Here is a 12,111-nt window from a genome sequence, read left to right as displayed (position 1 = left end):
ACAAAACGCATGCCCTTTTTACAGGCATTAAAAGGCAGTTTGGTGTATCAACTCTTAAATTTAAGAAAAGGCTTTGTGGGACATCTGTCCCTAGAAGGTGTCTGACTTTCCACATGGTGACTAAGGGGTGGGGTGGGGGTTCAGATGTGTTTCTCATGCCGTGGCACAGTGCTGCGCTGTGCCACATGCACGCAGCCATGCTGATGCAGAAAGCAAACACTTCCAAGCCTGGGAGAAGAGGGACAGCACGTGCGCTGCTCACATGGGGAACTGAAGCAGAGGAAGGACCTATGCAGTCACATAGGAAGGCGGTGCAACAACAGGGAACCTATATCTTAACCTAGTTTCTTAACTGTTACTCCTCCCCTGGAAACACCGAGCCCTAGATAACACACTCAGAAACCTAATGCCAGCGGGCAGGAGAAAATCCCAAATGGCCAGATATTTGCCAGTCCCCTTGTGCTACCATGACAAGTGGGATGGCCATAAGCACTGCTGTGCATAGATTTCTGTACTCTTTCTTTCTCTGATGGTGCTTTCCTCTCTATAGCCCCCACTCTCCCCGACAGCGGCAAAGGAGGTTGGAATAAACTCACAAAGCCATGTAGCTGCTGCATGTGTTTCCCATGAAGAGTTTTTTCTGTGCACGTATGGGAAAGTAACATATGGTCTAAAAGTTCAAGTAAAGTTAATGGGAATCAGCTGCTGCCTGCTGTGAGGGAACGGCGTCTATTAGCATAACAGAATTCACATCCATTCTTCATTATGTCTCATTTCTTAAAGAAAGCTTGAGTCCAAGCTGGTATCCATACAGAAAGCTGGGACGTGAGAGATTTCTGCCTTCTCTCAGTTAAAAGGGTTTGCACCTGAACAATGAGATTTTTGCTGCTCCCGAGGTTCTGGACCATCCTGCTCACAGAGTATTATGAAAAATGGCAATGTGCAACTGTTCACTCTTACCATATCATTTACAAGGATTCATAAGATATGTTTATGGAGCAGCATATACTGGTTTCTTATGCCAAACTCATTAAGCCTATTGGCACTTGTGAGGGAAAGGCTGGTTTTCAGAGGAGAGCTATCTTCGCTGTCTGTCTCAAGCAGTCTTGCTGCAGCTGTGCGGAAGGAGAGAGCCAGCCCTTGTTTGGAAAGCAAACTTCATTGAAATGATGCGCAAGTTTCTGAAAAACCCGCACACATAGTTAAGTGCACAGTAAGCCCAAAAGCAAGAGTCCCACCCAGAGCACAACAGACATAGCTCGCCATAGCCGAGAAAATAAATAGGAAACCACATACAAACATAAAAGAAGCTAAATATTAACTGGCTATAGAAGCTGAAGTTCTAATCTCCCTGATCAAGAAAACATAATGCCCACAACAGAAATAGAGCTGAATCTCTCCTGACTTAAAGTGCTGGCTGCTAGCAGGGCATGCAAAGCAGGGTCCTCCACAAAGTAGCTCAAAAGTTTTGCACCAAATAACGAAAAAGATTTTGGGAAGGGAATCAGTGGCGCTAATGGAAACAGCCTTCACCACACCGTGAAGAAAACTGCCAACACTCCAGTCTTGCAGCTACAGAGCTGAATTACTGATACCTTCTTTTATCCCATTACTGTCATGCACAGGAAAAATAAATATTTAGTTCCTTTCCAGAACAGTAACTATTCCTTTTTTTTCATTTTCTGCTGGACATCAATCCTACAGGTGCATTTACCTTTCCCCTTTATAAGGGGAATGATATAAGAATGATACAGCAAGCATGACTGATCAATAGTAACAGGAAGCAAAATTACAGGGTTGTTGAGGAATTCATGATTAGCTCCATGCAGCATGAACTATTCTTTTATAAGCTTTCTGATAAAGTATCTGGATAACTACAAGAGGAAATACAGGCTCTGATGTGTGGCAAAACTATCGTGAATAAAACCTGTTACTGCTGTAAGTATCAGCCACATGGCCCAATGTGTACACCAGATTGAAACTTGGTTCTGTGTATCTATCACAGTATAATTCCCATATTCATGAAAGTGCATCTCTTAGGATGCAGATAAGCTAATCTAAATTTTTATTTAAAGGCACTGTGTGATCTCACAGCCTAGTCAAAAAGAGAGGTTCTCTAAAAGTTCTTTTCGCTACTCCCCCAATAAATTTCCTGCCGTCTGAAAGAGAAAATAGAGAAAGATTCTCTCTCCTCATTGCTAAGTGAAAGACAGACATGGGCAAGGAACATGAATTCTTTCTAGTCTGTGAACTTCCTATTAAAAAAAAAGTCTTCCTCAAATTTCTTTCAGTTAGGAGAATCATTAGCACTTTTGTATGCAAGCAAGAGGCAAAAAGTCCGAAGTGTTATTTCAGATAGTGCCCTCTGCATTTCCCATATGTTTCCTTTAAAAAAAAATCCTGTCATTGAACTGAATCTTCATAGCGTAGCTTGCCTGAGGTGTAAAGTCTGTCACTGCCTTCTCACTGAATTATTTACTTGCACACCTTCGCTGTTGGAGGGCTAATCCTAGGTGTTGGCACTGTGAGACCTGCAGCTCCAGACGCCTCAAAACCCATCAAATTCCTGGCAGGAAATCACTGGGCTTTGCTGCCCATGCTGCCCGCAGCACCCACCCAACACGACCAGCCCAGGGTCCTCGTAAAGAAAATCTGCTGGGGTCAGGCATCAAAACACGGACCACTGGAAAAGCCTCAAGAACTGAAAGTTCATGTAAAACAACAGAGAAAAATGGGGCATAGTGAAATACTGCATGCAGCTTATGGACATAGACCTGTGGCTTATCTACGGTGACAGCAGGACCCTTCAGAGGGAAGGGAGAAGGTGGGGGGAAGCACACGAGGGTCAGAAGAAAACGAGGGAGAAACAGCAGCAAAGGAATGAAAGGAGAGCCCGCCACGGGAAGTGGCAACTGAACGTGAAGAATGACAGTTACTTCTTACGGGAAATGTGAGGAAAACAAAGAGACAAGGCAGCTCTGTGGGGACCAGGAAAGAAATGAAAGGAGTGAAAAAAAATGTAAGGATAGACAAAACCCCAGACTCTCTTCAAAAAATCCCCTGGCTGAAGCAGCAACTTCTGTTTGTTTAAAAGGGATATTCTCTCCTTTACAAACTCTCTGGCCTACGCTCGTCCTTTGCAACACAGAGGGCTACAGCCCTCGCTGACGCCACTGCTGGAGGTTACTTGGGAGAACTGTGCAGCAGAACAAAAGCTCCAGCGTGGCTCAAGGCACTTGTTCTGCTGAGCCCAGCAAAGGCCGTTTGGTCCAGCTGCCAGCAGGGATATCAAGGAGAAACAAAGTGATGGGGGAAGCTGAGGAAGAGACAAACTCTTCCAGCTACCTCCTCCACACTGAAACCCTCAACTTTCCCCGGTTTCTGGAAGCTCACAGCACTGAAATACCTCTGTGAGGAAGTCAGTAACTTTTTTAGCACTGAAAATGCTAGTAAGAACTGAAGAATGGGCAAACCCTAAGCTACTGGCAAACCCTAAGCCCTGGCTCTCCATCTCCCCAAAGCAAGAGGAAGTGACTACAGCCTGAAAAATCAGCCCTTCAGCTCCCAAGGATAGCAGAAGTGAAACAGCTATTTACTTCCCACACATTTGTACAGACTGTACTTCTGGGCAGCTAGCTGTTCAGAAGTCCCTACAGGTTTGAAATGTATGAGATTTTAGGTGTCCCATTTAAAGTTGTTTTCAATTTGATTACCAAAAGGTTGTTGAAGCTTCCAGCGACCTCAGTGACAGCCAGGATTAGTCAGCACTGCTGAAAATAGGCTTCTCATTGCCTTGAAGCAGACACCCACAAATAGAAATACCTGCAAAATCAGAGGCCATTGAAACGTTTGCACTTCAAGACAATTAGCTCAGGAAACCCAGACCTGGTTTTGCTCTACATCCGTAAAGCCCAGAGAGTCTGTCGGGTGTTACATCGATATGAAGATTGAAACCTTTTGACAGATGCTACGTTCTTTCTCTAGATATCGGTGTTTTGAGAGCTCACGAAGGTGCTGCGAGGTTTGATTATTTAGCACTGACATGGCAGCTGCAAATGACAGCTCTACAAACTTGTGACTGTTCCCTGAAGCACTTGTTTACAGACTGGAACGGAAGCATTGTTTGCAGACTGCAGTCAAGGAAAGACTTGAATGTTTATTGTAAGCAACAAATTCTGAAACAATAAAATGAGCTCTATTTCCTTCAAAAAGGGTTCTAGGAAATTCAAAGCAAAAAAGATGTAAAGAGAACGCTTAAAGCCAGTCTGCCATTCACTGCAACCTGTCAAGATTCCCGGTACTTGTAGTGCTTGTAGATATTTACAGAACATTAACCACAGAAAGCCTGCTCTTGTAGTATTTGTCCTGGGCTCTAAATCTGAACAGGGAAACCTGCCATGAAACATCTGCAAATGGGGCCAGTAAATCTTAAATGAGTCCAACGCTTAGTGTAAAACACATCAAGTGTCTCAAAGTGGAAGCTCCCAAAAACATCAGTCATTTTTGAAATGTGAGGCCATGCAGCATTCAAACGGTTACGAACCCCAACTCTAATGCCCTCCATTCCCACTTAACGCCATGGCAATGAAAGACAATAGCATCATGAAAGCAGCACTGTCTGGGTTCCAGTAATACCTGTGCTGCAACAGCTTCTCTCTCTCCTTCACATTAACTTGTTTCTCTTTGTTTCCTGGCAGTGTGCTAAAATATCTACTTGCAGTCAAGCACCTGAGACACGCTACTTTCTGCACTGACACACCAGAAACCAACCTGGGCTGAGTGGGTAGATGTCATTGTCGGCCCCGAAGAACAGATTGCGCGTTAGCTTGCGAGGATCAACCTTCTGAGGGGTGGACGAGGCTGGACAGAGGGAGAACCTGCGACGAAGAAAGTTCTCCTCCTTCATGGCATGAGCTGTGGGGGTTTTCTGAAAAGGAAAGATAGAAATAACAGTTCATTTCAAGACACAGGAAATCAAAGTTTCACACCCAGACGACTCCGCTGCTTCAAAGCCGCCTAATCCTATGTAGTGTGCCAGATCTTTTTATAGAGTGCCAGAAAGCTATGCAGAAAAAGAAAGAAAGTGATATTAGTTTGAAGCTACAATTACTGATTTGCTGACTCTCAGTATTTGCAGACTCCAGGGAAGCAGGACACTGCTTCTTGGTGACTCCAGGCAGTAGAACACCCTCCTAACTACAAGGATTTATCTAGGAAAATAGCTACTTACTGGGTCTATCCAGTGCACAGCGCCTAAAACTCACTTTTTATTTTTTTAAGGTTTTGGAGTCTGTTTCATAAATGTAACTCTGTTGGTGTCAGCAGAGTTAACACCATCTCTGCAAAAATCAACATTTAATCTGAGCTGCATGGAGGAAGACCATGCTGCATTGGCTGCAGAGGGCCACAAGCGGAGGTAACGCCATTGTCACTCCCGCCCTTATTTCCAATTACAGCACATATAAATAATTTTGGTTTTCTTTGAAATGGCATTTAGATCAGCCTTGCAGTTTGATCAATAAGATAAACCTTGCTAAAGGGTAAAGAACAGCATTTGTCTCCCCAAAAGCTGCCCTGCAGCCCCATACAAGAGCCTGGTGGTACTGTGCTCTTTACCACCACTTGGCTAATGCATTAGACTACCCTGGCTGGAATTAAAGGTCTCTTTTATACCGATCCAACAAGCAGTTCTTTCTTACCCATTACAAACAGATATTACGACTGTCTCCTTCCTGAGTTACAAGCTTTATTCTCTCCCCATGTGCAGCCAGAAGCAGGGCTCTTGCTAGCAGTAAGAAGCGTTAACCCAGCCTTTGGGTTAACCACGAGGTCTGCTGCTTCTCCGGGGGACAGTTACTGTGGTAAGAAAAACCCTTTAGGATGGTACATGTTTCCTGAAAAGAGCCTCCAAGTTTTCCCATCTCTTTTAGGCTGCTAGGAGAGCAAAAGGGAAAAAGTTGCCCAGAGTCGCAGTGCAGTTCGGGAGGGCAGTACCAGCATGCACGTAAGGTGACCTGTGAGGCACTAGGTGAAAAATTGGCTGATTAAGGGCTAGAACATCCTGCCCTGCCCTTCCTGCTCCCAGTACCACCCCAGTGCTTGCACTGGCCTAAACACCCCAATTTAATGGGGAAGCCTCAGGGGCCTCTTGGTCCTCAGCCTTCACAACCGAGACACTGCACGGGGGCTATGCCACAAACGTGTCCCAGTGTGAAAAACTCCCCTCCTGTGTTTTACCTGAGCACTGTCCGTCCACCTGCTCTGCTAATCCCTGTAAAAGCCAGTCCCAATGTTTCAGGATTTGCAATTTTTTTTAATTTATTACACAGCAGGCTGCATCAACTTTATAAACTAGCTGTGATTTACAAGGCGAGAGAGAATCTGCTCCTTCTTTCCCGCAAGAGACAGCCTCAGTGCCCAAGAGCTTAATTTGATCTAAACCAGTCTGGAGCCCAACAATGGCCTTGGCTTACCAAAACCACTCAGAGCAGCAGCTCTTTCTGAATCCAGCTCACCGTGCTGGGATGGGTGAGCCATCAGACATGAAGGTCTGCAACATCCAAAAAGGGGCTAATGGCTAGCAGCCAGGGCTAGCCCAAAAATGGGACCCCCCCAAGGCCACGCAGCTGCAATTTGAAGGGGATGTGTGTCCCCTGCTTGGCCCACATCATCCGCAGAGGATGAATTAAGGTCTGCACACAACGTTCCCTAAAAGCCCTATGCTTTTTCACGTCCCCCCCCTTCCTACTTGAATGCCAGGACACCGTGCGCTGGATGGGGCTGCCACGGACCCACCCTTCGCACAGCAATTCGTGCGTGTTTCAGGCCAGTGACGTGTGATGACAGCCAAGTGAAATGAGGTGGCTGCACTCACTGCTGCCCTGACTCCTGGTGATTCAACTGCCCGGCAAAACCCCCCTGCAAACATACACCTGGGCTCAAAAAGTCCCCAGGTTCCCATTGCGGCCAATGGCATCTCCAAAGCAGCAGGTAACTTAGCTACCTAACATTTGGCAATGTAAATAACCCTTTTTTTGCATAGATACTCTTGATTGCATACAGCTGGGTAGGGAAAAGATGCAAAATTAAAGCTAACTTTAAAAGAAGAAAGACAGAGGACGAAAATGTAGCTAGTTACGTGTCTGAAAGCAAAATATTTAAAAATAATCCAGGTCTAAATAGCTGGGTTTGGAATGCTAACACTGAGCTATTTTCTGCCCTTGTTCCCAGAAAGGCTGTCTCAAGTCTCCGCCTCTGGAACTGCTTGTAAGCAGCTTGGAGCAAAAGCAGATCTGTGGGATATCCTCCCCAAAAAGCAGTGACCTGGCAAGGCCGAGCTGATCGTGCAGGAAGGCATTCAGAAGTCCCAGGTCCATCCAGTGGAGAACAAGCTGGGGAACAAGTTACAAACCTAAAACGTCCGTCCATCCAGCTCTTTTGCCCTGCTCTCGTGGTGGAGACTCTTCTTGACAGATGCATTCAGCATCATTTTGTCTCAGCAATACCGCAAGCCACATCAGTGGAGAGCTGCCAGCCAGCTCACACTGATGTCGGTGGCAAAACCCCTCCAGACACTGGAGCAAGAGCAGGCTGTATACCCAGTCGAACATACCAGAACACAATTTCTTTCAACTGCCGCTATATTTACTATGCAGAGCGACCAATGCGCTAATGTTTCCCTCACCTATTATGTCATACTATTCAATCAAGGGATAATTGACAGAATTACTGTGCTGATGCTCTCTTGTTCCCACACTTATTTAAGCCACAGGCTTGACAGCAAGAAATCTGGATGCCTTGTTCAACTGGGAACAGTCACTGGGCAATAACAAAGGAAAAGACTTTTCTCAAGTCCGTATTTTGCTCTGGCTGTTCTCTTACATATCTCAATACAAACTTGTGGCAGCAGCTCATCTCTTTTTGACCACAAAGATCAATTTCAGTAAGTTCCTCTTAACATGGTCCTTTTTGGCAGAAGGCCTCCAGTGACCGAAGCTCCCCAAGAAGCAGCAGCAGTGATGTATCTGTCTGTCAGCCACACATACACAACCAAGCAACACGCCATGTCACCAACATCCCAGCCTGTTTTTCAAAGATCGTCTAACATTGCATTGCTCCAGCTCATGGGCACAGATCCTTCCTACATTTTACTCTCATCCAGACAGGCTCTTACGCCATCCACATTTTCAGGGGCTTCACTCCAACTAGAAGCTGACAGCAGAGCCTCTCCTTCAGTGTGCTATATGGTGGGAGCACAGTTCAACTTACTTTTCCTTTATTTTGGGTAAAAGAGAAGAATTGTTGGCCTGCAGTTCATTCCCTGAGATAGCACCATCTTAGAGTACCATGATATTTTTTCAGAGAAAGGCTGAGACACACAGACTCAGCCTACAAGATTTTACCTCGTTATGTAGTGCAAAGTGCCACACAAAATCATAGAAAAGGACTTTTTTTGTATTTTGGGTTTTTTTAATACATCAGACACTTTTTTCCTTGGTGGGAGAAAATGTAGTTCACACTATTAAGATTCTATAATACACCTGAAACATTTGGCTTGGTTTCCAAAAGATATCTCTGTGTGTGTCTGCATCTGTATCTATCCTGTTTTATCCTCCCTCCCTCCCAATGCCTTTTGTACCATCGGCAAAAGTCAAGGACATCCAACAGGTGTTGGAAAACTTGAAAATATTGGCTTCTTAAAAGTTATGTGAAAATCGATGGCTAAAGAAAGGAGGGAAACTGTATTGTTGTTCTCTGAAAGAAGGGCAATACCATGAATCCAGCTATTACCAAACATCAGCCACAAATCCATAAAAAAATGAGGCTTCATTAGCTCACTTACTCAGAGAGCTACTTCTTATATCTGTCCATAACGGTCTGCCTGCCCAAGCTGGCTTCAAATTACATAAAGCTAGTGAGAATTGTAGGGGATGCTGAACAGTAGATGCCAGGGGCAATTTTCCAAAGGGATGTAACAGCAAGGTGGGAGGTGTGTTCAGCGTTTTTCACAACAGAGTTCTTTAGACACGTAAATAATCCAGCCTCTGCCCAGAATCACCTGTCTGAGACAGGAGGGTGTGAAGGGTTCCAACAATATAGCCTTGAACTAAATCTACTTTTATACCATTGATGCATGATTATTTAGAAAAGATACAAAATTTTACAGGTGATGAAGTATCTGATAAGAAATAAGCAACCATAGAAGATACATTTCTAGACATGAGTGCTTTTTAGCCTCAAATCTTGCATAGCATTGTTGTTCTGAAACCCAAATCTACTTCTAAATCAGTATGTTGGAGGTTGCTTCAGGATATGGCAGATGCTTCACAGAAACTAGTTTTGCGGGGGCTCGGGGAATAGAGAAAAGGTAACAAATCAAAATTGGGCCAGAATTGCAGAAGGCCAAAAATTGCCATTATGTTACCAAATCACTTATGTAATGCAAGGAAACAAATTTCACCCACTGCTCCTGCGTTCCCTCCAAATCTGGCAGATGAGATGGAGAATTGTCTAAGAAAGACATCATGTCTTGATTTGAAGACGTGAACTGATGCAGAATCCATAAGCTCTCTTAGGAAGCTAACCTCATTGCAAAAAATCTTCACTCTAGCTCTTGCATGAATTTATCTGGTTGTTAGTCTTGATAGACTAAAGCACCCTGAAGTCTGCAGCTCAGGTCATTTCTGGCCTTCTATTCTGTGCTCTTGATCATAAAAATGAAGGAAAGGTAATACAGAGAGTATTGACAGAGCCACTAAAGACAGTATTTTTCAGGATAGCCCCTTTTGCGTTGACAGCTCTCTCAGCAGTAATGGGCTATTAAATGTGGGCTATTCGCTGAAGCTTAAATAGGAATAAATAATTCAGCAGCAAGAAATAAACTTCTTGCTAACCCTGTCTTTGAGACCACTTTATCTTTTAAAAACGAAAAATACAGCAGATGAAAAGTCTGCGTCAAACACCCATGAAACACAGGGTAATGAACATGGAGAGCTTAACAGGGTGCAATTGCCTAATGGGACTTTCACTCCCAGGCGGCTTCAGAACAGCCAACGAAAGAGCAATGGGGCAAGAATAAAAGTTATTTTATCAGCAAGCCTTGTGGCTGCCATTGAAGCAAATGGGAACTGCCAGTGCTCTCCTCTTCTGGCACCGGCCCCATTTTGGGTGAAGGCAGCGACTAATACATTTACAAATGATCACTGCTGGTGCAGAGATGCCTTTCACACGCCTGCTCTGCATTTTGTGCCTTTTGTGCTTGCTGGGATGAGAGTGGCAGCTTTCAGCATCGGGCCCAAGGCTTTTGGGGATGGAATTTTCCTGGCTCCATCTTCAAATTTTCTAAGTTCCTGATATATAATTGCCACACAGCTAAACACTGTGCAGACATTATACTGCCCCTACCCTCTGCAAACTGGTGGGTAGGCTGGTTTGCTTACTCTCATTTCCAGCATTTTAAAATAGATTGGAAATATGCACATCTCTATAAATAGTTAATTAGGGGTTTCACATGGTCAAGAAGGCTGTGCTAGTTAGAGGGGGGCTCTTAATTTATTCAAGGCTTGTTTCAAACAACCTTTTCTTTTTCTGGTCACTAAATATTTCCCAGAAATCAAATTAAACTGTATTTTGTATTCACAGCAGTCATTCACTCCAGAATCTGCATCAATAAGGAAAATTAAATCTTAAGGTACTGACATTTCCTGATTCAATTAACCCTGAAGAGGTAAAAATTTCATGAATGAAAAGAGAAGGCAAATTGTTAGCAGATATATCTCTAGCAATTCCAGTCCTAAGTATTCACAAGGTAAAACAGCAGCACAGAGCATCAGCAAGGGTAAATTATTAGTTCAGTGGTGCACTGGTGATTTACAACAGCTGAAGAACAACAATCAATTCAGAAAGTCTGTGAAATCTGTTTCTGGAAGATATTCCTAAAAGACCTACTTATAAGATAGGTAATTGGACAACCAACCCCCTACTAACAGTTAAATAAAACCTGATACAGTGAAAAATGCCTGCTCAGGCAGTTTTTTCTCTACCTAATCCATGTTTTTTGGTTAGGGATATGGCAAAACACACATATTACATCTGACACTGAATGTTTTGGGCTGTCATGCTGTTAGCTGGAACCTGAAGGAACAAAGCTTCACAGTAAGTGTCACTTATTCCCCAGAATTATTGGGGTCAGCTGTTTCTCTGCGGTGCTGGCAAGAGGAGCTTTCCTCACCAGTGGTGGTCCCCCGGTATGTTCCTCCTAGACCATGTCCTGCTCTGCTGGTTCCCAAACCAGCCCCAGCAGCTTGATGGAGTCCCACTCCTTCAATCCTTCAGGTGCTCCAGGTGAATACACTGAAATGCTGGTATAGCAGGAGCGCTCCGATTTTAAGGACTGCCATACCCTCTGCTGCATGCCATATCGCTCAGCTTGACAAGCAGTCCAGGCTAGAAAATAAAATAATGCGCGTTGCTGAAGACACCCATTTGCAACAAAGGAACCAAGTTACAGAAAGCTAAAGCTACAGACGGCCTAATTAAGATTATATACAACAGGAAGGATTTCTCTCAGCTTATTCAGCAAGCTCAGGAGTGTGGCTAGATCATCCCTACAACCTAACCTGAAGCTCACATGACCTACAGAGTCCTTCAAGCTGCCTCTCTCGTGCTGTTTTTGTGGAAGATGCCTACCACAGCCACTCCCCAGCAATCTGCTCTTGCTCTCTCCGAGAATGGAAGAACAACCTCTTTCTATCACCTTCTGCTTCTCTGCCTGCCTTTTCCTGCACTGGGCAGTGAAGATTACGTAGTAATCAGGAGACAAAACTATTTCCTCCCTTAATTCTCTGTAAGATGTCTTGATTAATGTTTCCTTTGTATACACGAGAATATTTACAGCTTTAGGCACACCAGCAGCACTTACACACATAATCTTCTCACAACTAATCTCTCTCTACGGTGAGCGTTATGTACAAAGACCACAAACAGAACAACTACAGGCAAAACCAGGCACTAAATGCCTACACTGAGAAAAAACCATCCCAGATCATTCATTTTGGGGATCCCTATTTAACTCATGACTAAGAAATTTGAAGGTAGGGTCACAAAGGGCAA

General features: G+C 44.3%; 1 protein-coding gene across 3 annotated transcripts in view; it reads right to left on the bottom strand.

Annotated features, from left to right (window-relative positions):
- The window catches only part of OSBPL5 (oxysterol binding protein like 5), a 61,138-nt gene extending 56,214 nt beyond the window's left edge, over positions 1-4,924 (bottom strand). For 2 of the 3 annotated variants that reach the window (XM_009812070.2, XM_009812071.2), the window contains exon 1: positions 4,771-4,906. In XM_009812070.2, the coding sequence (XP_009810372.2) occupies positions 4,771-4,906 (136 nt within the window). Of the gene's footprint in view, positions 1-4,770 lie in introns of all 3 variants that reach the window. The other variant, XM_059825694.1, reaches the window with a different exon arrangement.
- Positions 4,925-12,111: the final 7,187 nt, after the last annotated feature.

This window comes from Gavia stellata, chromosome 17 (assembly GCF_030936135.1).
Source record: "Gavia stellata isolate bGavSte3 chromosome 17, bGavSte3.hap2, whole genome shotgun sequence".
NCBI lineage: Eukaryota > Metazoa > Chordata > Aves > Gaviiformes > Gaviidae > Gavia > Gavia stellata.
The sequence above is the reverse complement of the archived record's forward strand: the minus strand, read 5'-3'. Positions and strand labels throughout refer to the sequence as shown.